We start from the raw sequence: 27,282 nt of genomic DNA, 5'->3' as shown, positions 1-27,282 counted from the left end.
AGCGGTTTCTTTTGCGACCAATCCAATGTAAATCGATTTAGGAATCATTTAGAAATCACTGAACACCTTGTAACAAACACAGATTAATCAAATATTTAGCGCCATAGGCCTGATTTGCTTTGCAGCACACATGGGTGTCATTGCAGTTCACTCAACTTGCATAAATAGCCACAGCAGGTGATGACTGGTCACTTTTCACCTGGCCAGTTTCTGGCTAGAGATTGCTTTCTCTCTCTCTCTCTCTTTTGCTGTGTTGTTCACAGAGTGTGTGTTGCTGCAATGGCCAGCGTCATAGCCATATCGCTGTAACTACTGTGTGTAAAATGTGCTGATGATTTGTAAATTGTGTTCTTTGACACAGTAGTTGTGTTCATATGAGTATGTTGATACTGCCTTGTTCAGTTATTGCTTTGACATGTAGTCACAGCTTGGCTATGATTGATCTAAATAATCACCATGTCGTCATATGCGTGTAGCAGTATTCCATTTCATTATTAACGTCACTGTCAGTGACGTCACTGGACACAGTTTATTTTGAGAATGTTCTATGACGACGTGTTCTTTCTCATTTGCTGTCACTGATGAAAGTTAGGTTACTTATCCTGCTTCGGTGGAGGAGATTTAAATATTGAGCACAAGCTTAGCTATGCTGATATTTGGCTTTGATGCAACGGATTACTTGTGTAAGTTAAATTCACCACTTAATGGTTAAGCCACGATAATTTTCAAATCATTGTATTGAGCACTGACTTACTATCTGGTTTCTCAGTTTGCCAGTGTTGAATATCAAAGCCATTGATTCTGTTATCTTGTTTAATATTCATGTATTATTTTACATATTGATGTCAGTTGTACTGCTACAGTGTTTCACAGTTACAGTGTGCTTAATAATGTATGTGTGTAGTATTCTGTTGTGGTGATTACAAGATAGTGTTGTACTCGTATCAGTTATTGGTTAAAACCATCTGATATGTATCACAGTCTGTTAATTGTAATTTAGCAATTATGCTCTCTCCGATACGGCTTACTCTAGTATAGTGCTACATAATAACTAATTCATTTGAGTCACTCTGACACAGTAAGATCTTTACTTAAATATATACTGTCAGTGTATTTTCACTAAATCAGCTGAGCTTTAACTGCTTTATCTACACTATTTAAATGTGTTAGAAATGTCATTTGATGTCAGTGTTTGGTCTTCATGCATATGCATTATCTTATCTTATATTGTTGCCTATCCCAAACTGAGTGGTAGTCTTTCCATGTGATATGTACACATGTGCTTTCTATCCACTTGCATTCCTGACATGTTATACTTACGATATTTTGTTACTTGTGTCTCATCAGTGCACTGTCTTCTCTTTATCTTCTCTATTCTCTTTTTCTTATCTCCTTATAACTATTGTAAATAAAACAACAGAAAAACCCTTTTATGACTGGCTGTCTATATGCCCCTGGCCTGCGTGTGGATATTTTCTATCCTTTAATTCAGTAAATCATCAATCATTCTTTTGTTCTGTCCCCTTTAATAGTGTATAATAATAAACCACTCGGGTACATGGCTACATATACATTTTTAATCTGCTGTTCCTGTTTCGGTCAAGCTGCCCTGGTATGAAACCAGCCGATGTTAGGTATTGGTTAGTCAGCAAACAAATGACAAGCATATATATTCAAAATGCAAAGCAAATGGCAAGGATTATGCAAATGGCATACACTCTGAGACATGCAACAAATGAATACAAACGCATATGCTACCATTTGTGTCAAAGTTGAAAAATAATGTGTGCATTCATACTGGAAAATATTTCTCAAGTTGAAAACAGAATGAAAGATAGTTTTGTGTTTCACATTATTTATTTATTATTGCATTACTGTGCATCAGTGTGTCTGCATTTCTGAATTTCTATATAAAATAAAGTATGCTGGCATATCTGTACCCCTTAAGTGTTGAGAGCATAAAATATTCTCTGTGTGTGTGTGTGTTTGTGCGTGCATGTGTGTTGTGCACCTGCTAAAAGAACCCTAGTATAAAAATTATACCTTTTTCAACCTGTGATGTACTCTCATTCATCTCCTGTATGTACACGTGGACATACAAAATCTCTCACTCCTTCACTACAACCACTTTATTAGTAAACCCCCTCTCTCATTCCCCTCCTCCAGACTTCCAACCACCAACTACCTGAACATGTTCCTCATATATTCTTCTATTCACTGTTCCCTTTCTTCAATCTTCCAACCACTATCTACCTGAACATGTTTCTCATGTATACTTCCATTCACTGTTACCTTTCTTCAATCTTCCAACCACTAACTACCTGAAGATGTTCCTCATATGTTCTTCCATTCACTGTTACCTTTCTTCAATCTTCCAACCACCAACTACCTGAACATGTTCCTCATATGTTCTTCATTCACTGATACCTTTCTTCAATCTTCCAACAACTGCCTACCTTAACAGTTAACTTGTTTCTCATATATTCTTCTATTCACTGTTCCCTTTCTTCAATCTTCCAACAACTGCCTGCCTTAACTTGTTCCTCATAAATTCCTCTGTTCAATGCCTCCACCACCTGTATGCTTCCTTAGACATTACTTGATCAGCAATGTTGTTGCTTTACTTTTTTTGACTACACTGGCATTTTTTTTTTCATGAATTTGGATTTTAGCAATGGATTCATTGTTGTTGTTTTGTTGTTGTTGTTTTATACTAAAGTTTATTCAAAACTCACATTTGATCATGTTTCATTTCCTTTTCTGCAAAAGTTGATTCAAATCTTGCATTGAAAGCATACCCCCCCAGTTAAAACTGCTGCTGACATGAAATTACCTCCCTTTACTCAGCAAAAGAGCTCATCAAATTCCCCAAGGAACAGTCTCACAGATCATGCACACAAACGCACAAACAGAATTAATTGCAAACCACTCCAATGATCAGCGACATGCAAAAATTCGTGCAAATGTTCTGAATAATAACTCTCTCTGAAGTTGTAATAAAAATAATGAAAAGTAACACACATGCACCAATATAGAAGTACAAACAGCCACAGAAACTAGTGTATTTCAATCTTAACATTCAATGGTTCAGATGCTCTAAATCAGATTTATGGGACAGAGAAAAAGACCTCTGAATGAATATTTCAAAATCTAAGGAATATATTTCCATCAAAGGAAAGAAATTGCAAAAAGGGATTTCGTTCCATCCACAGCTACGCAAACGAAGATGTTAGATGTCTGGGTGACGCGAGTCATGATCACCACCAGCTTTTTTTTTTTTTTTTTTTTTGATCATGACAAAAAAACGTTCAACAGGTCAGGCACCTACAGTATGTCAAGGCCAGGTCATGCCATGCCAAAGATGGCAAAGGTCACGTACCGTATGGTGTGTTTACCGTCACGTCAGGGGGAGTGGGGTCACAGCACCTCACGATCAAGGTGGCAAGGTGAAGGACGTACCTCCAGCATCATGGCGGGGCACCCAGATGTTGCCCTCCTCATCCTGCACGGCTGGGGTGATCCTCAGTGTGGCCCGCGCCCGCTCTTTCTGCTCCCGGGGGCAGTTGTAGGGGTGGAGGGGCACAGCGCCAACAGATGCCCCCATGCTCTTCCGCCCCTGAGGCAGCAGCTCCTTCATGTCCACGTAGATGGCTTCGTCCTGGTTCGGGGCCGAGGGCAGAAGGGGGTGCTGGTGGGGCGGGGAGCAGGAGGAGGAGGAGGGTGAGGGTGTGGACAGGGACAGGGTCCCCGGGCTGCTGACTTCAGACACGGGGGAGAGAGGCAGCCGTTTGTTTTTGGGAGGGATCAGAGGGGGGACGGAGGCCACGTGTCGAGCAATGGCTGCCGCCTCCTCCTGGGCAGTGGTTGCCCCTGCCAACAGCTGTTGCTGGTCTTCAGGGGAGACGTCTGTCCGGTGCGTCCTGCCCTCCTCACCTATGTTCGATGCTGGCGGCGTCTGGCCGCTCTGTAACAGTTCGATCAGTTTCTCATCATCTGTTTTCGAGGATTCTGACAACTCTGTTCTGGAAGAATCAGACAGGGCAGTCTTGGAGGACTCTGAAGACAGAATTTTGGAAGAGCCTGCTTTGGAGCAGTCCGACAGAGAGACTGAGGAATCGCTAAGTTTTGAAGATGACTCGCTGTGTTTTGTGAACAGGGGGTCACTGCTTGAGCAAGTTGTGAGGTGAGGAGGGCAGAGATGGGCCAGTGGGTTGACATCCAGATCCTGCTGCACGTGCAACACAGTCAACACTTGCAGCTCATTGTTGTTGCTGCCACCCTGCCTCAGCAGTGGAGCTCTGTCAGAGTCATCCGACAGATCGTGAAGAGAAGAGTTATCTGAGCGACTATCAGGCGGAGGTTTTGAGCTGGCTGTGTCCTGAGAATTGGTTCTGGACTGCTTGGTGCTGCCCGATTTGGTAGATGATGATGATGAAGTGGACTTGGAGGAGGGGCTGGACTTGACTGACGAAGATGTTTTCACAGATGAGGATGACTTCATGGATGAGGATGATTTGATGGAGGGTGGGAGAGGTGGAGGTGCATCAGTTTTGGGGGTTGAGGGGGTGGGGCTTCCTCCAGAACCTGTGGTTTCATGGAAGCTGAGGCGGTTGGGAAAGCTGGCTGACCTCCTACGACCCGATTTCACTTTACTGAGCATCTTCTCATCCACCACCTCCCCTTGCTCGGATACGCTTCGCTCAAAAACACTGGTGCGGTTTTTCTGCTGGTTCAGGTTTTCCTGGCTCTTGGAGGTACTTTTGTCTTTAGAATTTCGGCGCATCAGACGAGCAAAGAATCCTTCCTCTTTCTTTGGTGGTTCTGGTAAGGGCACTTCAGGTGCTGGAATGTACGTATTCACATAAGACTTGGACTGTTTCTGTTCAAAATTCTTCAGATTGGTAAACGGAATAGCTGGTCGAGTTTTGTCTGGAGTACCATTGTGCCCAGCACACTTCACACTTGTGCCAACATTTTCACTTTCTGTCGTGCTGTTGCCAGTACTGGTGCCACTGTTGCTGGTGGTGGTGGTGATTTTGCTGTACACCTTACAGCTTCCTCTGGTTGGAGGAGTGCTGGGTGTGGGGCTATCAGAACTGCCCGATGTGTGCAGTCTTCGGGGAGTGCCAGGTGAGCTGCAAGGTCCCGCTTTGGAGACACCCTCTCCCGCTGAGGTGGTGCTGATGTACGTCTGCAAGGCCTCCAAGTTCTTCAGCACAGCACTCTTGGGCTGGACAGGGAAGTTGGACATCTCCATGTAGTTGCTGTCAACAGTGGTCTCACTGCCAGAGTCCTGGATGGGCTCAGAGATGTACAGCTCTCTGGCACAGACCGACTCAGACCCTGTGATGGATACACTGCCTGCTGGGTCTGGTTTGGGTTCTTCCACAAACATGTTGGCCATGTCCATGTAGCCACTCAGCACTTCAGCATTACCACGACGGTTTGCAATGGAAGCGCCTTTCGATCGTGGCTTAGGGCTGCTGGTCATGTAGAGACTGGACGGTCTACTGTCCCCTCCTTTGCCACCATCTGTGTGCACCCTGCGGGAAGCACTTTGGGGACTTCCCATGGGCAGGTAGGCTTGGTCTCCCGAATTTTTCTTCACCTCACGAACAGGTACAGGGGGAGACCCTGTTGCAGGACTGTTGCCCTCACCAGTCCTGCCACCCTGAGAACCAACAGACAAACTGCGGGTTCTGACAGGGGGCGCTGGAGGGACCGTGGTGCTGATGGAAGCTCCCGACCCTGAGCTCCGTAGCTTACTTCTCTGAAGCAGAGCCGGTCCCTTGGGTGGCAGCTCTGGTGGGGGAGTGTTCAGTTTACATCGAGGAGGTGGTAATGGGGGAGGCTCGTTGGCATAGATGGGCTCTCTGATGGGTATAGGCTTCATGTAAGTAGGCGTTGTGGCAGTTGCAAGTGGAGTGTACTCTGCAAGAGACGAATCTGTGACAGATGTTGAGGCACAGGTGCTGGACATGGTAGTGACCACACGAGGGTAGGGAACAGGAGGGGCGTATGTGGTTGGAGGCATCAAGCCATCATCTTCCATCAACATTTCTCTGGAAGCTAATGGATCCTCCTTTTCACAATGAAGTTCTTCTTCACTTTCTTCCTTGGGAGGCACTGGCAAAGGCTTCTGTGGTGCCAGTAAACTGCGACCTGTTAACTTCCCCGGCCCGATGTGAGTCTCACTGAAGCTGCGACTGGGCAAACCCATGAGAGCCCGATGTCGCAAACTGGCCATGCTTCCCCCTGCAGGGTTTCTGTGCAGCTTTGGAGCAGCAGCCATGTATCCACTGTCTGCCTCACTCCCACTCTGCAAATAGATGAAGCCACTGTCTGTTTCTGCATCGTACTTGGCAAGATTGACGTAAGGCAGAGGAGCATTGAGACTAGAATTCCATGGGATTTTTTCCAGCTTGGACAACAGATTGGGACTTAGAGGACTGTTGGCAGATGCCTCCTGTTCTGCGTCTTCATTGCTGTTCATTTTAGGTGGGAGACTGGTCGTTTTCTGTGCCACATGATTCGGGGTGCTGCACTGGACAGGTGACTCCAAGGTGGGGATTCTCTCTTGCCAAGGATCCATACTTTCAGTGGTAGTGGGGATTCGGTCTTGCCAGGGATCCATACTTTCAGTGGTAGAGTCCCCATCACTCTGTCTGTGTGAAGGAGACTGGGGGTGACAGGACTGCAGCATCTGATCCAGCAGAACAATTTCCTGATGCAGATGGGTCTCCTGCTTGTGCAGTGACTGCAAGGCCTCGTTGCGCTTTGTGGTGTCCACCTGGGCGTTGACAATGGAATCAAACACGGATGTGTTGAGACTGCGTGGAATGCAGTACTCCCGACCGGCTACAGATGTCACCAGCACTCTTCTGCCCTGCGACGATGCAGCCAGGCCCTGACCCCCAACCTCCCCCTGGGAAGCCGCGCTGTCCGGATCCAGCCTCACCATCAGTCCCGATGTCAGTTTGTGCCCCTGCACCGAGGCATCTGTTCCAGACACAGGGTCCACGCTGCTGGCGGCAGACTCATCCTGTTTGTGCTGATCGGTGGAGCCAGAGTCAGTGATGGTCTCCAGTTTGCGGGGGTGTTTGGGGGGGACGTCGTAGATGGCCATGAGCCGCTGCCGCTCCTGGTTTTCCAGGCTCATCTGTCGCAGCTTTTCCTGGAAGGTGGCAACACTGGCCCGGTGGTACTCTGTGACGTTGACCGAATGCCTTTTGCGACAGCCCCACTCATCCACCTCACCACCGGCAGGCAGCCCCTGGCAGCAGACATGGCGTGGGGAGGGGTCCATGCCCACAGCGCCAGCCCCAGGGCCTGAACTGGGCGGCCCCCCGGCCCGGTCCTGGCTCCACACAACCTCAGGGCTCACCAGGCTGTAGTCCAGAAGCTGGGAGTCTGAGGGCAACACAACATTACAGGCAATGGTTTGCGCATGTATCTTTGGAAGCAGCTTTCATTCATTCTTTCGTCACACTGTTACTTAAGTTTTTGCTGAAAATATGTATACAAGAACTTTTACTTACCGTCTGCACTTATTGAAAAACTCCTCTTTGTCTATATTCCATCTGTTTCATATCATCTCTTTGGGAAGTCATGACTGCAATTATTTCAACATACCTGTACTTCATCTCTTCTAGAATTAGGGTAACTGGCATACAACATAAAAAAAGCCCCCCACCCCCATTTTTTGTTGTTGTTGTTCTGAGTTCCAATCTGCATAAAAAGACTGGTATGTACAATCACCTTGTCTTTGATGTGGACAACCACTTTTATCCCATCTATTAACTTTAAGGCAACAACCCTATCTTTTCAGGCAAAGCCCAAAACCATCATTTTCTCATATCTTGATTTGATTTACCATAAAATTATCTGTCATTCAATCACTAACAGATAAAAAGCTGCACACTTTGAAATGGAAATATTGCCTTGTAATGCATGTGTTGACATGCATATTCATGTGCAGACATTGCAAATGCTTGCATTGACTCTCTCTCTCTCTCTCTCTCTCTCTCTCTCTCTCTCTCAGACAAATGTATACACACACACACACACACACACACACACACAGAGAACAACAGATTAAACCCACAAAATGCCAACTCACTTCTGTTGTTAGAGCATTGAGATGGGGAAGAGGACTTGCCCAGGCTGTTGAGTCTTAAGATCTCTGAGATCTCTTCAGCCTGCTCTGTCTGTACTGCATGCACCCCGACACCTGCCAGAGCACAACTTTTCTTGAAGTGACAAAGTGGTGCAACAAACAAAGTTTTGGAAAACAAAGAGAAAAAACAGGGTATGCAGGAAAATATCCATGCACAGATAAACACATATGCATTTCATCGAAAGTAACACACACATACAAACTGATACATACAAATCCTAAATGAGCAAAAAAGAAATATGCACATTTCCTAACTCAGTGTGTGTATGTGTGTGTGCCTGTGGAAGCATGTGCAGGCGCTTGTGTGTGTGAGCATGTGCATGCATGCACGTGTGGCAGTGTGCATGTGTGTTTGCTGACGTACTGTCATCCACTCTGATATTCAAATTTACATATGCATGTTTGTTGTTCTCATTTGTGTTCCTTGTTTTCATCCAGGACTGGAAACAAAACCAAGAAAAAGGTTAATATTTTGGGTGTGATTTTTTCAAATCTGAAGAGATTCTGTCAACAATACACCGCTCTGGTGTAAAATGGATCACAGGTATCTTAGGTTCTTAAAACTGTCTCTTCAACTCAGGTGAGGTGATTTATTTAAAATATTGAAAAAACAAAAATCAGGGCCACCTGGCACCAGATGCTTCAGTCTCATCATAAACATGTAATGCACATTTTCACAGAAGGCAGTTTAGAGCCTTATACCTTAAACATAAAAAAATGATTTATCTTTTAATGAATTAATAAAAATAAATAGTTAAATCAAAAGTCAGTGTTCCTTTCTAGAAAATGTAACAACTACAGATTATGTTAATAACTAAGGTAAATGCTATACATTGAAGTAAGCTATCTGACACACACATCTTGGGCATCTTTTTAACCATAAGCAACTGATCTGACAATTCCCTCTTTCCTTGTTACACACACACACACACACACACACACACGCAATGTCCTCCAATGGATTTTAAGACAAAAACTACAATGAAAAAAACCAACAACACAACCTGTATAAATCAAAGAAATATATGCAAAACACCAAATCTACGGCAAGACAAACTTTCAGTTTGAATAAGAACTGTTTAAGCTGTCCAGCTCCAGAAAAAACTTGGGGATTTTCCAACCATGAGCTTGCACTGAACTGGAAAACAAAACAACTTAGAAATCCAATGGCTTAATCAATGAACCAGTCAAAACAAACAAATAAGCAAGCAAGCAAGCAAACAAAACACTTTGCCATCAACCGAACTGTCTGCAGATGAAAACAGAAAACAGGAGCTTCAGCCTACCAAAACACACTGAAATGACCATGCATGGACATCAATACCTTTCAATCTACCCATACATCAACACATCAGCAGGAGGAAACCGCTGCACAAAAAGAATCTGAATTCAACACAACCAGTTAAAAACAATCAATCAGAGACTATAATTTTTCCCCCACATTTATTCAGACAAAATAGCTATTTCTGAATCACAAAGAATAAACTAAGGGGGGAAAAAAGTTGAAAAATATATTTTCAAAATTCAACAAAAAATCAATGAATAAATAAAATAAATAAATACGAAAGGAAAAATGCAGAATCACAAAGAATAACTAAAGGGGAAAAATGAATAATATTTCTCTTAAAATAATAAATAAATAACCAACCAACCAAATAAATAAATAAATAAATAAACAAGAAAGGAAAAATGCACTAACCTTTCCCACACTTTGAGCCTCCTTCAAAGCAGAACTTGCCCTCCAGGACCCCATAGCGTCGAAGGTCCCCAACATTCCAGGTCTGCAGGATGCGAGGGGGGACTTGGGCGGTCATGCAGAACTGACAGCCATGGATCAACAGTTTCACTTCCTCCAGAGGCACACGACTGCCTGAGGGGGCCTTGACCACCCGCACCGGGAACTGATACTCTGCACACATTACAACACCACTGACTGTGTGACCACAGAGCATTCAGGTACCACCCTCGTCAAAACATCACCACCAGTCATAACTGTGCCTGTGGTCCACAACTGGCAACACCCACATCTCGACACCTCCATCTACCAAAACACCCCACCAGTCATTATCAGTAACTGTGCCTGTGGTCCAGAACTGGTAGTACCCACATCAAAAAAACACCCCAAATCATTAACTGTGCATGTGGTCCAGAACTGGTAGAACCCACATCAACACCACCCCAAATCATTAACTGTGCCTGTGGTCCAGAACTGGTAGTTCACACATCAAAACACCACCCCAAATCATTAACTGTGCATGTAGTCCAAAACTGGTAGTACCCACATCAAAACACCACCCCAAATCATTAACTGTGCATATGGTCCAGAACTGGTAGTACCCACATCAACACCACCCCAAATCATTAACTGTGCATGCAGTCCAAAACTGGTAGTACCCACATCAAAACACCACCCCAAATCATTAACTGTGCATGTGGTCCAAAACTGGTAGTACCCACACCAAAACAAAACCACCAGTCAATAACTGTGCATGTTGTCCAAAACTGGTAGTACACACATCAATACGCTACAGCTGGTGACTACAGGGCACTGGTACCAATCACATCAAAACACCACCACCAGTCAGTAACTGTGCCTGTGGTCCAGAACTGGTAGTACACAGGTCCAAACAATGTCCCCAGTCATTAACCATGCCTGTGATCCATGTTGGTGTCATCTACACAGGTCAAAACATCACCAATCACTAACCATGCCTATGATCCATGTTGGGTGTTGTCCAGCTTACAGTTCAGTGGACACAGGGTAACAAGTGTTCCATGCATCCCTCACATCGCACACAGTCAGCTGAAGCCAGTGGCTGTTTACCTCATGCATTTATTTTATTTATTAATTTTTTTATTTATTATATTACAGCAACAAACCACCTTTATCTTAACATGCGCAACCACCCAAAGGGTGAACAAAGAAGGTGGGTCAGCCACTGTCTGACTGTCAGTGATTCATAAGCAACCCACCTGGTTGAGATTTACATTTTCAGCATCAAATATACCTTCCCCTCACCCATCATCCCTTTCTTTCACATTACAAAGGACATTCTTGATTCACTGGCCCAAAAAGTGACATCACACACACACACACACACACACACACACACACACACACACACACACACACACATACACACACAGAGGAAAAAAAAGGGGGGGCACTGACTTTTCAGTTTGTGTTGTTTATAACACCGTGAGCTACCATACAAAGTACTTTTGCAGGGCTGAGAACACATCAAATACAAATATAAAAAAAACAAAAACAACCAAAAAACCCTCCACTCCCATCTCCTACACTGCCCCAAACCAAACAAAACAGATGTTGGGCAGCACTACACTGACTACATTAGTACATAGCATGACCTTGTGTGCCTTCTTGACAGACTCTGTCTTAAATCTTTATTTTCATAATTGTTTTTCCATCTGTGAAAGCTGACAAGTACTAAACTGTACTGGCTTGTTGTTGTTTTCCTTTGTCATATTCAAAACAAAACAAACAAAAATTAACACTAGAACAAAACAGTATGCACTCAGAACTCTCAGCTGTCTTTTGCAGAAGCAAAAGCATCAGACTCTTGTAAATTTTATTTGCATCATACTCTCCAAAAAGTGACAGAACCATTATTGTGTGTTCCTGAAGAGTGAAGGAAACTGATGGTTATCAGAACTCACTTCCCTCCTTTACCCCTCTCCCCAAGTCAACCCCTCTCCCATCCTCCTACCTGCCCTTGCTGAAGTCTGCTTACCATTCCTTTTCATGCATCAATGATTGTTGAGACAAACCCACAACAATTTCAGCCAGTGTACTCAGTCAAACATAAACAGCAGGAAGAGGAGAAATCAGTGTAAAAAAGAAAAAAAGAAAAAAAAAGGCTACCCCCTCCTCCCCTGATTACTTCCCTTCCAACCCCCTCTTCTCCAAACTGGAAAGGGAGTTGCTAAAAACAGAGACCACAGACCTTCTCTGCTAAAATCAGCCCCTCCTGTCAGGAACATAAAATTCCTCCTGAAAAAGCCTGAACATGCAGAGAGATGGCTCAGCGGCCAAACAGAGAACTCAATTCTAACACCAGTTTCCTTAGTTCGATCCCTGGTTTTGGTGGAGATTTGTTCCGACAGTTAGATCCCTGGTTTTGGTGGAGATTTTATTTTTTTCCGATCTCCCAGGTCAACATACATGTGGACCTGCTTGTGCCTGAACCCCCTTAGTGTATATTACCTATGCAGAACATCAGATACACACATTAAAGATCCTGTAATCCATGTCAGCATTCAGTGGGTTATGGAAACAATAACATAACAGCAAGCACATCCCCGAAAACAGAGTGTGGCTGCCTTCATGGCCAGGTAAAAACAGTCATACATGAAAAAAAGCCTACTTGTACATAAAGAGAGAACGTGGGAGTTGCAGCCAACGAAAGAAGACTGGTAACGAGATCACAAGACCTGGGCCAGGTACATAAATTATTTCGTTGTGAGCAAGTGATATCATACTGGTAATGTTGTATGTAAAGGCGACAAGACCAAAGACTTGTGAAGCTCTTCTGGTGTTATTATTGTACTGCTGTAATGAATAAACACAACACCACAAAGGAATAAAAACAACTAACTCTACAAATTAAGGTCAGGGTTCTGGTACTTGACCTTCATGGCCGGTGGGTTCAAACACAGGCCAGATTATTCCATGATCAGTCAGAACACATGTGACATTGACAGCAATGGCTACCACAACTACATGTCAAAGTAAGTTTTGTCCCAACAGGAGTCACCAAGATCTTGATCAAACTTAACTTTCCACAACAACGACCAGTGATGATGCTAACAGCATACATTAATAAATGATAAAATGTTAAGTTGACTTGTTTTGTGTAACTATTCTTGATGATATCTGTGTATTCATGATGTTGTCTTTGTATTCTTGATATTAACTGTGTATGCTCAATGTTATCTGTAAATTTTGTTAAATTAAAAAACAGACCAAACAAACACATCAGAAAACAAATGGAAGAATTACATGCCAAAAAATCAGTGTTGTCAGCATGCACTTGGATACAACAAAAAGAAGGAAAGGAAGTGGAAAACAGAAGAACGCAAGGAAGAAAGAGGAAAAGAATGAGAAGAAAGCAAAGAAGGAAGAAACGCAAGGAAGAAAGAGGAAAAGAATGAGAAGAAAGCAAAGAAGGAAGAGGAGAAGAATCAGATGAAAGCAAAGAAGAAAGAGAAGAATCAGAAAAAAGTAAAGAAGAAAGAGAAGAAGAATCAGATGAAAGCAAAGAGGAGAAGAATCAAAAAGAAAGCAAAGAAGGAAGAGGAGAAGAATCAGATGAAAGCAAAGAAGAAAGAGAATCAGAAGAAAGTAAAGAAGAAAGAGAAGAAGAATCAGATGAAAGCAAAGAGGAGAAGAATCAAAAAGAAAGCAAAGAAGGAAGAGGAGAAGAATCAGATGAAAGCAAAGAAGAAAGAGAATCAGAAGAAAGTAAAGAAGAAAGAGAAGAAGAATCAGATGAAAGCAAAGAGGAGAAGAATCAAAAAGAAAGCAAAGAAGAAAGAGGAGAAGAATCAAAAAGAAAGCAAAGAAGAAAGAGGAGAAGAATCAAAAAGAAAGCAAAGAAGAAAGAGGAGAAGAATCAAAAAGAAAGCAAAGAAGAAAGAGGAGAAGAATCAGAAGAAAGCAAAGAAGAAAGAGAAGAATCAGAAGAAAGCAAAGAAGATAGAGGAGAAGAATCAAAAGAAAGCAAAGAAGATAGAGAAGAATCAGAAGAAAGCAAAGAAGAAAGAGAAGAATCAGAAGAAAGCAAAGAAGATAGAGGAGAAGAATCACAGACGACAGCAAAGAAGAAAGAGAAGAATCAGAAGAAAGCAAAGAAGAAAGAGAAGAATCAGAAGAAAGCAAAGAAGAAAGAGAAGAAGAATCACAGACGACAGTAAAGAAGAAAGAGGAGAAGAATCAGAAGAAAGCAAAAGAAGAAAGAGGAGATTGAGAAGAATCTAAAGGCAGCAGCACAGCACACAGTAGAAGTATATAGCTGATGCTGTTGTTGGGAGTAGCAGCTGAAGTGGCAGTAGTAGTAGTAGTTGTATTTCAATAAGGCATTGCAGCATGTAGTTTAAACACACACAGAGACATCAGCAACACATCTGCTTTTATGAAAAAAGCACCAAAAAACAAGGAACTAGTAACAGCATCAGTAGTTTTAATCATCGGTAGTGACAGCAACAACATTAGCAGCATGCAAATTGATTCAAATATTAAAACTAAAAGATATGGCACACACACACACACACAAATTTTTCACTATAAAATCATTTACTTTTGGATCCTCTTTCAAGGCTTTCAGCAGGAAGAGGTGGAAGTAAAATGAAGTGGAACCTTCTGAAGGACAGGCAAATAAACTTTCTCGCCTGTCTCCCTTCTCTGTGTACCAGTGCCTTTTCTGACAGCTAAGGTTATTTGGGGAAAGGTGGGGTGGGGGAGACAGACAAACATCCTGAAGCCCTCAGGCCTACTACTCTCTGACATGAGGCCTGTCAAAGTCTACAGATTAGTCACCATGACTTTTTTTTTCTTTTTTTGACTTTTATATACATATAATTTCATGTCCATTCACAGGTAATTCTGCACAACGACCACAAAAGAAAGATGTTATTGTATGAATGCATGAATTGTGGAATCGATGTACAAAAAGAGGAATAAAGACTGCTATGAACTGAAAAAAAACAAAAAGCAAAAAAACTCTCTATCTTTATAACATCTGTATTTGTATACTTTCTACACATTGATAACGTTTCCTTCTTACACTGTTTCTCTATCTATATGTATTGGCCACAAAAGTTTTCTTGTAACTGAATTGAGTGCCTTTAGAAAACCTGTTTTTAAAAAATCAATAAAAATAAAAATAAAAATAAAAAAGTCTACAGACTGCTGAGGTTTCTTTGTTTCTTTATTTTCAAAATTTGCTGAGAAATTGTTTTATCCAGTTCAAGTATCTTCTTGATCAGCATAGGTAAATCTCCACTATCAAAGAATTTCCAGGTTGCGCTAACATTTATACTGAAAGAAACGCACCCCCACTCCTCCCGCACACCCCTCTGAACCCCACAAACACTTCCCCTGTATCAAGCAAACTTCTCATGCTTCTTCATCTACATCCTTTAACTATTCATCTACAATGTCTGTTAATACTTTCAAATTCAGGGTCTCTTAACTCATGGATCAAGGTGATTCCCCACAATCACTGAGACAGGCCCTTTCAAACTAACACCATGTTTATTAACAACATAAGTGTTCTTCATTTTGATTTATCTTTAATGAAATTTAATCTGGCCTAAACACACAGAGATCAAGTCACACACAGTGGGTCATATCAAGTTCTTGTGATCCAAATGTAAACATTAAAATATCTTTGTGTCAATGACCCAACTTCTGCAAATTTTGGCATACCATTTACAAGTTTTCTGATGATCTGTCAAAGCATTCTTCTGGATATATGCATTCACATTCCAATGATGGGTGCGCTCAAACACATGCATGCATCATGCATTCCATGTATGCATGCACACACATACACACACTGTACTTTGTATCATTTAAATCCCCCCAACCCCCATTTTTATCTGTTAAATCAAAACAAAGCTAAAAGTGGGACGTATCAGGAAAAAGTGCACAAATAACAGATCGGGATGTGAATGCTGGAAAAGAGATGGTTAGGGGAGGTGTGTTTGTCTCTGTGTGTGTGTGTGTGTGTGTGTGTGTGTGTGTGTGTGTTTGGGAGGGGAGGAGCATGAGGGGGGCGGAGGGGGGACAGTATGTTAAAAAAGTGCAGCCAGCTAACTGCAGGCACTAACCAGTGAGTCATTTCCACCCTCCTCCTAATTAATCACCCAGCGCCGCCATTATGATTAGCCAGCAAAGCCAACTTTTGGAAACAAGCCCACAATCCGGGCAGATATCACATAAATAATGAACAGGGTAATGTAGCGCACGAACACATGCCTCCCCCCCCCCCCACCACACGCCCCTCCCCCCACCCCACCCCTCCCCCCCCCACACACTTTCCTCCTCATTACATGACCAGGTCTGATTCATGACCACCAGCTGGCACAGGCTCTGCAATGTCACTCTTCTCACAGATCTGGTGAGTGTGCACACAGACACACACACACAAAGTCACAAACACACACACACACACACAGAGTCACACAAACACACACATCCCCTAGTCCACCACCCACTCACTCTCATACCTCTCCCTCCTCCACTGCCCGTTTCCTCCTCCTCCTCCCATCCACTTCTGATCTCTGGCATCTGGCTCACTGATCTACTTCCAATTAGCAACCCAGCATTGCTGCTCCCACTACATTCTCTTTCCTCCCTCCATCACAATCCTGAGTCCAATACCTCCCACCCCTACACAGACACACACACACACACTTGCTATTAATATTATCCGCCCCCAGCCCCCCCACCCTCCCCACCACTTCCCCCTTTCCATCTATCCGCTGCAAATCTCCTCTCTCCAGTCCACAATCTGGAATCAACCAGCCTGACGGTGTGGCCCGACACACATGAAATGAAACTTGCACAGGCTTCGATGCACTGTTTGCACAGCCTATGTTGCCCCTTATCAGTCTGCCCTTATTCCAGGCGACACGGCAGCTCACAACATCCTACTGCCTTGGCACCATCTCATCTTGTCTGGTTTCTCCAATTACCTCGAACCACAACTCATCAGCCCGCAGTGGTAGAGCGGTTCTAACATCATGGGTTGACGGAGGGAGAAAGTGGGTTCAAATCCCCATCAGGGCCACATTGTGAAATTTCAGGCTGTGTTTCTGGCCCCAGTCCATAGCTGTGTGTGCTATGGGCTCAAGTGAAAAGGTTGGAGGAACCACACGGTGCTTGGTCATCCGCTTTACAGATGTGGACTTGAGAGATGCCATTCAAATTTCCCTCTCTCTCTCTCTCTCTCTCTCACACACACACACACACACACACACACACACACACACACACGCCTCGTTTTCATCCGAACATGAGAAAACGCAGATGAACACATGTATACCTTTTCTACCACGCCAGACCGAAAACACAACCACAACAATCAAACGGATAGCCAGGGAAAAGAGTTGAGATACGTGCAATGAGCTTACGTGTGTGCTTTATGCTTTGTTGTTGTTGTTGTTGTTGTTGTTTTGTTTTTTGTTGTTGTTTTTTTTGTTTGTGTGTGTGTGTGTGTGTGTGTGTGTGTGTGTGTGTGTGTGTGTGTGTGTGTGTGTGTGTGTGTGTGTGTGCGCGCGCGCGTGTATGTGTATATGTATGTGTGCGTGTATGTGTGCGTGCGTACATGAGTGGGTGAATGAGTGTGCGCGCGCGCGCACGTGCGCGTGTGTGTGTGCGCGCGCGCCTGTGTATGTGTGTATATGCGCGAGCGTGTGTATATGTGTTTGCGCGTGTGTGTATGTGTGTGCGTTTGTGTGAATGTGTATGTGTGTGTGTGTGTGTGTGTGTGTGTGTGTGTGTGTGTGTACGTGCGCGCGTGCACACGCGCGCGCGCGCGTGTGTGAGTCAAACGCATCTCTGACTAACATGAATATTTTCCCCCTTTTCCTATGGGTTTGCTCCAGTTGGTCTTGGCATTGTTGGCAAAACCTTGATCCACAAAGACAACTAGAAAGAGAATGTCCAGGAAAAGGTGGGTAAGGAAGCACATACAGAGGGAGGGAGAGAGGCGGAAGGAGAAGGAGAGAGAGACAGAGGGGTGGAGAGAGAGAGGGCGGAAGAGGGAGAGTGAGGGTGAGAGAGAAAGAGGAGAGGCAGAGGGAGAGCGGGAGAGAGAAAGTAGAAAAAGAATCAGAGAGAGAACAATTGCTCACACAGACATCCAAGTTCAAGAAACTGCGTACAAAAGAAGAACGAAAAGAAAAGAAAAGAAAAAAAGAAGGAAACAAGACAGATGAAGAAATGAAGGGACTGCAGAGATGAAGAAAAACAAAGAGAGGCAGTATTATGGGGCAAGGAGGAAGTTATGGTAAACAAGAGGGGTGAGGAGAGGGAGAGGGAGGGAGAGCAGAAGAAGTAAAGGAAGTGGTGGTGGGGAGGAGACCCACATGGTGATACGTTGGGTAGCATTTTGACACACATGCATCACAGAGGCAGAGAGACGGGTTGTGGGGTGGGGGTTACAGAAAACGAAAGAAAGGATTATACAGACAAGCCCTCCTCAGTTTTTATCTGCCTCTGTAATGAACGCTAAACAAACTTGGACAGGCAATTTCAGCCAGGTGCCTCGCAGAGCAACTATGATACTACAGGTCTACCCTCTTCAGCTGCAGCACAAACAGGCACGGTGCCAGCCGGTGAGTGGCGGTAGTACCATCAGTCTGTCTGACAGAGACACAAAGCAGGAAACGAAAGGTGGCTGGGGGGGGGGGGGGGAGGCGAAAGGAGTGGGGGGAGTGAGAGATAACGAGGGAGTGACTGACGGACGGCCCGGCCACCCCTTGCCTGTTCACCAACACTGGGGGTGTTGCCACTACCAGACGACGCAGAATGGATCTTTTCCATGGTCTCTGCTGCTGCTGCTGCTGCTACCAAGATTCAGAAGATCTCTGCCTGCCTCTCGCTCACTCAGCTGCTTGACACCAACCTACACCTACAACAAATCTATCAAGAAAAAGTCAAAGTCTACAAAAGAGAAAGTCAAAGGTGCATTCAAGTAACTACAAGCAAGAGCTTGAACCAGCTCACGGTAAAGGTTAGATTTTTCTTTTTTACTTGTTCCACATAATGATCAACCCCACTGCAGCCAGTTTAACCTTTACTAGCACAACAAACCACATAAATTACAGTGTAGAACCACAGACCAATCCAACCCAAGTACCAATGATGAGAAACAATGGCATGGGGCTGAAAGTAAATTATATTTCTGATCTTTTGAACAAATCTACATCCCTTCAAGGTCTTTTCGGACTCTTCTGTTGACAGCATCTCCAGTGTTTCAAAATTCAACGGAGAGAAACACAACAGTGGGGACAACCTTCAACTTTCCAGTTGAATGAACTTGGAATTCACTGCCATTTTCAGTCTGCCACACTGTCACTCATCCTTAAAAAAAAAAACAAAAAAAAAACAAAGCAACAACAACAAAAAACCAACCCTCTTTTGAAGCCTCTTACATAATTGAGGTACTCCATTCCTTAGTCTATCTTCTCTGAATCATACATTTCTTCCATCCATGCACACATGCATATCTCTGTGTGAGTGTGTGTGTGTGTGTGTGTGTGTGTGTGTGTGTGCGTGCGTGCGTGCATGAGTGCAGATCAGTATTCTTGTTTCTTGTGTAGTTTGTGCCTGATTGTTGTGTCAATGTGTGTCTTGTGTTACTGTAAAGTGTTTTGAGATTCTTAAAGTACTATGTTGTCATTATTGTAATGCTCAAAACAATGCACATGGGAAACTGGACAGGTATGCCAATTCTACCACAAACCCTCGATCAGGCTCTTTGGGAAAACAAATCAAGATGTTTTGACAACTGTTTACAGTACATCTACCCTACAGCTGATACATCGGTCTCTGTCTTTCTCTCCCTTTCTGTGTTTGTGGGTGGTGGTGGAGAGGGGGTATGTGTGTGTATATATGTTTGTATGTGTGTGCATAATGTGCATGTGTGTGTGTGTGTGTGTGTGTGTGTGTGTGTGTGTGTGTGTGTGTGTGTGTGTGTGTGTATTCTTCACTATAACAGTCACTTTATGTGTTAAGGAAACTTTTTCTTTCTTTTTTCCTTTTTAGGAGTGGAGTGTGGAGTAGTGGAAGGTGGGAGGCTACTAACAACTTCTTGTGCAATATATGTAGTGCTGGGATTTTAGGTGATGGTGGGAGGTATCATCATCATGTATTCATCTGCCTAGCTCCCAAACAACATACTTTATAATTTAATTTTTCAAATGATCTCTCATCGAAGATGACAGCCAACTCATAGGTCCAGCATGTAGTCATGTAAAGCAGGTATCTGAAATGTGCACTTTATTCCATCTCTTATCTCTCTTCCAAATTTTATTGCTCCCCACCCCCTTCACACACACACACACCCTTTCCCCGCCTCCCTCACTCCATCAAAACCAGCTTTCATCCTTTTTGCTTTTTCAATCGCACTCTCTTTCTTCTCAAATCATTCAACTCTGTTCACAGGTACTTCCACAGGTGTTGGGGCCTAGACTGAATGTCTGTGATGCTACAAAGACACACCTGCCTCTGTCCCTCACCTTCTCCCAAGCAAAATGCATGCACACACCCATCACCCGCAAGCACCTGTGCGCACACACGCCAGTCCGTGCACTTCACCCCCTTCAATCGACTGCATATGAGAAGGATGGAGGGAAGCAGGTAGAGAACGCAGCAGACAATTCCCATACAGCGATGATAAACGGGAAAAGGAAATGGCTCCCCAATGATCCATCAGTCTTTTTACTCACGTAAACAATCCTTAGGGATGGAAAAATAAAAACAACAAATTTCTCCCCAGTGTCTTCCCCTTCTCTAAACTTCAAAATAAAACAGATGCTTAATCTTCCTTGGGTGCTGCAATGTCTACGAAGGAAAACAGGTGAAGAAGATAAGCCACGTGTGATTTACACCCCTGCCGTTTTGCTCAAGGATCTATTTCTTTTCTTCTTCTTCTTCTTCTTTCAATCTCTCTCTCTCTCTCTCTCTTGTGAAGTACAAGGGATCAAGAAATGGGTCACTTCCTGTTCGGTAAAAAAAAAAAAAAAAGCAGCAACAACAAAAAAAAGCATTGGATAGTTATTTCAATTATTCTTATGATGATAATGATATCATGGTGCTGCTGATGCTGACTACTGTTAGTTATTATTCTTGTTTGTTGTTTTCATTGCCCATGTTCATGCTTACTTACTTTTTTTTGGTTTTACCTACCTGATCATTCTTAGTTGTTGCTGTTTTTTGTTCTCTCTCTCTCTCTCTCTCTCTCTGTCGCTCAGTGAGTGGGGGTGGAAACACGCCTGAATAACCATCAAAGCAAGCCTAAATCCACATTCCCTCTGCCACATCCTCCAGACAGATCACGCAACAGTGATCTTAACGTAGAAATACTGATAAGACTTTGACTGAAGGATCATATGGTATCAGTGTGTGTGTGTGTGTGTGTGTGTGTGTGTGTGTGTGTGTGTGTGTGTAGGATTGTGACAGGTAATAAGATAAACAGCGGACACTGCTACGTGGCAGGGAGGGGGGTGGGGGGACAATTACTGTGTATGCATGTGAGTAAGTGAAAGTGTGTGTGTGTGTGTGTGTGCATGTGTGTGCTTGCATGTGTGTGTGCATGTCCACATGCGTGTGTGCGTCTGTGTGCATGTGTATGTGTGCGTCTGTGTGTGCATGTGTGTATCTGTGTGCATGTGTGTGTGTGCGCATGTGCATATTTGTCTTCTTGTCCTCCTTTGTGGGCTATGGCTCCCACGTTTATTTGTATACATGACTGGGTTTTTATGTGTATGACCTTTTTTACCCCTGCCATGTAGGCAGTTACTCCTTGACGGGGAGGGTTGATGGTGGGTATTAGTGTGTGTGTGTGTGTGTGTGTGTGTGTGTGTGTGTGTGTGTGTGTGTGTGTGTGTGTGTGTGTGTGTGTGTGTGTGTGTGTGTGTGTGTGTGTGTATGAGAATCTTAATGTGTTAGAAAAACTGCAAATGAAGTTTCTGAAAACACTTTTTCATCTACACTGAAACACAATGTCAAATATGGTACTTGGAGAAACAGGTATATTTCCTATTTCAGTTCTTGTAAAGTGTAGAATGGTGCGTTTTTGGTCAGAATTAACTGACGATGCAACTTATAAATTATCATGTAAAAATTATTCTGATTTATACAGATTATTTTCATATGCAGTTTTCCCATCAATGTGGCAAAACTCCATCAAGAATATTTTGATTTACAGTGGTTATGACTGTGTTTGGTTTTCACATACATTCCATAGTAAGGTTTTCTTTTGTCGAAATATCACACAAAGTCTAAAAGATATGTACATTTAGTCATGGAGAAAATCGCTTGAAGACAGAACTAAATTTTCTAAAGGAGCATCAAACCCAACTTTTGTCAAGAAAAGTATCTCTCACAACTACTAGATATTTAGTAAATTACATATATCCTTTGATAAAGTTTTGTTGCAGTAACCATAAACTGCAGATCGAAATAGGAAGAAGAGAAGGCGAAAACAGAGAAAACAGAATTTGCACGGAATGTGATATGGGTACTGTTGGGGATTAATTTCATTTTTTTTTAGAATGTCCCCAGAATATTGTAATTCAAAATAAACTGATACCACATAAATATAATCACATATGCCAATGTTCGGTTTATACAATTTATTCAGTGCTGGGAAGCAAACACTACTTAATCTAAGTAAATTCATAAGACTTGGAAAGGGTGTGTAACTTTTGTTACATCTAAACCATACTTGCCATCATGTTTAAGTTTGATTTGTTGCAAATCATTAGCATGCATGTGTGAGTGTGTGTAGGTGTGCATTTTTGCGTGTTTTGAAGTTGTGATTCAATGAGTTTGTATTGTTTTTGTATCCTCCACACCCCAAAAGGGGCAAAAGGATTAAATTTCTTTGAATCTTTGAATGTGTGTGTGTGTGTGTGTGTGTGCGCGCGCGCGCGCGTGTGCATGCGTGCATTTGTGTGTGTGTGTGAGTGTGTGTGAGCGTCTATGCATATTGCATGACTTGCTTTTGTCTAATGTAAAATCTGATTACAATAATATATATATATATGCACGTGCATGTACATATATTCAAAACTACCCAAACACCGTCACGAAAACTGCACGCACTCCACCCGAAAACTGGAGTTCATGGGTAAACAGGCCCATTTATCCCCATTACTACCGTTACTGCTACCACAGTTAAGCTGTTGACTGCCTGCCTGACTGAACAATCAAAAAACCAACCAACTAGGCTCAAAAAATGAATGAAATCGTCAGGCGGTAAAGATCTAGATCTTTTTCCTCTGCTGTGTGTCTCGTGTTGCCTGAAAGGGCCCAGCCACCAGAAAGGGAGGGAGGAGGAGGAGGGAGTGGAGGAATGGGGTGGTGGAGGCGGCACTGGGAGGGTTGGCGAGCACTGACCTGTACACTCTGGTGTAAACATACATCTTAGTATGGCGAGAAAGAGGAGGAGGAGAGGGGATGGGGGAGCTACTGCCTCGCCCCTGTCCTGTCTCCCATCGTGACCTCCATGTCTCAAATCTAAAAGCACTCCTAGTCCTATCCAAATAATTTAAAAATTTTTTAAAAATCCCCCTTACATTGCAAAACCCCTTCACCTACAAACGTTTTTGTGTGTCTTTTTGTTGTTGTTTTTGTTGTTTTGTGGGGTTTTTTGTGTGTCTTTTTTAATTTCTGATGTGTGAGTAGGAACTCAAACAGCACGCAGACTTCCAAGCTGAAAAGAGAAAGGATAAAAGCAACAACAATGACCAATCAATGGCTGCTATGGAGTATGTACCATCCGAACACAAACACACAAATAAATAAACGAACAGCAACTGCTATACCAGAAACAATAACAGCCACAGCCAGTTGCATGGAGACCCCAAAATGAAATAAGTCAGGATCAGTAGGCGGTGGGTAAGGGCCCAAAAATGCCAGCCACACAGAAAATTGAACCCTGAAAGCGAGCAGCACAAGGCCTCGGCCAAGACACGAACAAATGTCAGCAGACCACAAGTTGTGATAAGATTGCACACGTGTGCAGGCAGCTAAAAGCAAGTTGTTGATAGACGGAGGCTGAACAGGAGGTAGCCACACCACCAAACCTTTGTTGTTGCCTTTCCTCCATACCAGCCACATATAAAGTGGTGTAAACATATATAGTGAGTGGGGCGGGGTTCCCCTCACAATATATGGGTGAAACACCAACACAGAACTAAAGGTCTCAAGATTTCTCATTTGACACAGTTCCAGTTTCACTTTCATGCACTGAGGTGTAAAAGCATCAGACTGGTCCACACATGCTGCACGATGTCTGCTTTGCCACAAAAAAAATCTTAAAAAAAGGGAGCAGATACCAATCTCTGCATAAACCCGATGTGCTTGTCAGGCATTGAGAGCCAACCACTGGCATGTATAAAAACATTTACCTATAACACAGACTACTATTGGTATGAATAAACACATCAAAGCTAAATTCCTGAAGTGAAATTAACAAAATAAATAAGTATGCATGATAACATCGACCCACACTGGGACAAAACCCAGTCAGGACACAAAGCAACAATGTCACACGTCTCAGTTTCCCACCATACTATGTATCACCCATGACCACTTCCTGTTGCTTTTTCTTCCAGTCTGTTACACCCATACAATTCAGGGTTTTCCCTTTCTTTTTCTATTTATTTATCAGTGTGCAGGGTGGGTGGTTGGTGGGTGGTTTTTGGTTTTTTTTTTTTTTTTTTTTTTTTTCCAATTATCTTTCAAGCTGTGGTACATAAAACAAATACTCTAATCATGGGGTGTGAAAGAAAAAAATTATCTGGATCAGAATGCGACATGCCTTCCATCAACATTATCATGCAGGTTATCGCAATGATGTGCTATCTAAGTGAGATCTTCATTCTGATTGGTATCATATATCAAAGCGAATGAGTCTGTCAAAATGCCCACGAATGGTTCAGAATAGCGAGATTTATACAGGTAACGACATGCTTAAAGAGTTCATACAAATCATCTCATTAAGTCATTATCCTTGCATACTTTGAATATTATGCACACTTTGGCCTGTGATCTGGTGCGACACATAAATTTGCATTGGTAAGTAAGACGTTGATTGGTAGGAAAGAGGTGGTGGGAATTTCCAATCATGTTGCTTATAACAAAGTCGACCGCAAGGGCATTTCAGGACAGAAGACCTGTCAATTCTGAAAACCAGCAAAATACAAAAATATGTTCAAAGGTTTGTTAAAACACCAATAGAAAGACCAATTCATCCACGTAAAATTGAAATCCAAGTTTGAAACATTAAGGATAAAAAGTTAAATTCATTGGCATCTGTTTCAGTCCACCTAAGATTTTGGTCAAGTTATAAAACACTGGGACAATCTGGATATCATAATATCAAAGCGTAAAATAGAATCATGCACTTTTTCAACATGCAATGCCCAGAGTGGAGCCTGGAGAAAAAAACTGCTGCTCTTCCACATGTTTTTCCACTTGTTGTTCCCCCTCTGCACTCTTTCTACTGGCTGAAGAAAGATACAATACTGACAACTGCATTTTGTACCTGGCTTTGCCAATCACCGATTGTTAATCAATCATATCATGTGACAATTTTTCTCAGGGCTTCAATCCTCACTGCATGAGACAATGATGTCAGAATGCAGAAGTCCACAAAAGTTAATTGCATTTATCGCACTGATCTGCACTGATGCAGCGAGTCGTTGGCTGATCAATTAACATTATCGATATATCACTCTAAACCGGAGTCTTCATACCTTGAAACATTATGACTGAAAATAAAATCAAGCTTTGATGCTGACAATGAGAATAATACACAAATCTGAAGTACAACACTACGCAGTGATTGAAAGCTAGGGGCAGCTGGGACAGAGAGACAGCGATGGAATTATGTTGTTACAAATTGACATCTCAATCCCGATCCCCTACCAAAATGACACATTGTGGCAAGTATTGTATCTTGGTGTTAAGCTGAGAACAGCTGCAGCAACAACAACAAAAATGGCCAATGCAAATGGTTGACAAAAAAGGGAAAAAAAGCAGAAAAAAAGCTGGAGTTGTCAGAGTGCATCAGAGTCAATGCCCTTAGTCAACAGATGGAGAGAGTGGGGAGGAGGTAAACAGGGGTTGAGGGAGAGAGACAGAGACAGAGAATGACAGAGAGAAGAGAGAGAATGACAGAGAGAAGAGAGAGAATGACAGAGAGAAGAGAGAGAGTGGTAGTGCAACAAGAAGAATGAAAGAGAAACACACAAACATGCACACACATGCACACAGTCAAAACTTAACAAGGGGACAAAACAAAATGGAAGGACAACACACACACACACACACACACACACACACACACACCAAACAAAACAAAAAAAAATCAACAGGAAGCAAAACCCAAGGAAGGGAAACAGAGACAGACAGGCATACTCAAGACCTGACTAACTGAACAGGCAAACCAACAATAAGACCAAAACCTACTAAGATAAGCAGACCAGGGACCAATGCCCAAGATTCCGGCCACATGATACTGTCTATCTCTCCACCTCCCTAGACAGCAAGAGCAATCCGATTTTCCGACAGCTTGGGGCTTCCCCCCACTGAATGAAGCACGGTGATTGTCACAACAGCTGTGACCCCCTCCACCACACCCAACAGCCCCCTCCTCATTCCCAGCTGAAATCTCTGCTCCCACCAGGAAGCCTGTGTAGGTAGGTAGGTAGGTAGCGCTGGGTTCTTTGTCTCCACACTTCCTCCTCGTCCAGACTAGCTCTCTCTCTCTCTCTCTCTCTCTCTCTCTCAGTTTGCAAACACTTATTTGATGTGCAAGTGCACAGACTCACACACATGTTACAAATACAAGTATTGAAATACACACACACATATCCACTTATACAGAGTAACACACACACACACACACACACACACACACATGCACAGGAGTGCTTTCTCTGGTCTTTCACCTCCCCTTTCGCTCTCTCACACACACACACCACCTACCTACACCCACTTACATACACACATGCGCACAACACACTTCACACACCCTGCCCACACACACACACACACCACTGAAGGAAGGAGCGGAGGGTGCCAAACATACAGGAAAGGGAAAAAAAAACAAAAAAACTGTTCATGAGTAATGCCCTCTTCTGATGTGAACTGCATGATGGATCAGAAGTTTGCCGGAGCGTAGCAAGGTAAGTGCCCTGTAATGATGGGATTCCAGCCCCACTATTACTCCAAACCTGGGGGTGGGAAGGAAATTAAAGGGGGAGGAAGCAGCAAGGGAAGGGAGAACACTCCTCCCTTTGTACTCATGTAACCACCAAACTGCGTGTCTCAATATCTAAATTTA

At 43.2% G+C, this 27,282-nt stretch overlaps 1 protein-coding gene across 1 annotated transcript in view; it reads right to left on the bottom strand.

The window, feature by feature from the left end:
- LOC143280045 (uncharacterized) overlaps positions 1 to 27,282 on the bottom strand; it is a 54,790-nt gene that overhangs the window by 3,871 nt on the left and 23,637 nt on the right. The window contains exons 4-6 of the mRNA XM_076584565.1: positions 9,876 to 10,085; positions 8,120 to 8,230; positions 3,460 to 7,410 (exon numbers count right to left, since the gene is read on the bottom strand). Of these exons, the coding sequence (XP_076440680.1) occupies positions 3,460 to 7,410; positions 8,120 to 8,230; positions 9,876 to 10,085 (4,272 nt within the window). The remainder of the gene's footprint in view (positions 1 to 3,459; positions 7,411 to 8,119; positions 8,231 to 9,875; positions 10,086 to 27,282) is intronic.

Source organism: Babylonia areolata, chromosome 1 (genome assembly GCF_041734735.1).
Source record: "Babylonia areolata isolate BAREFJ2019XMU chromosome 1, ASM4173473v1, whole genome shotgun sequence".
NCBI classification, from domain to species: domain Eukaryota; kingdom Metazoa; phylum Mollusca; class Gastropoda; order Neogastropoda; family Buccinidae; genus Babylonia; species Babylonia areolata.
This window is presented reverse-complemented; position numbering and strand designations above follow the sequence as displayed.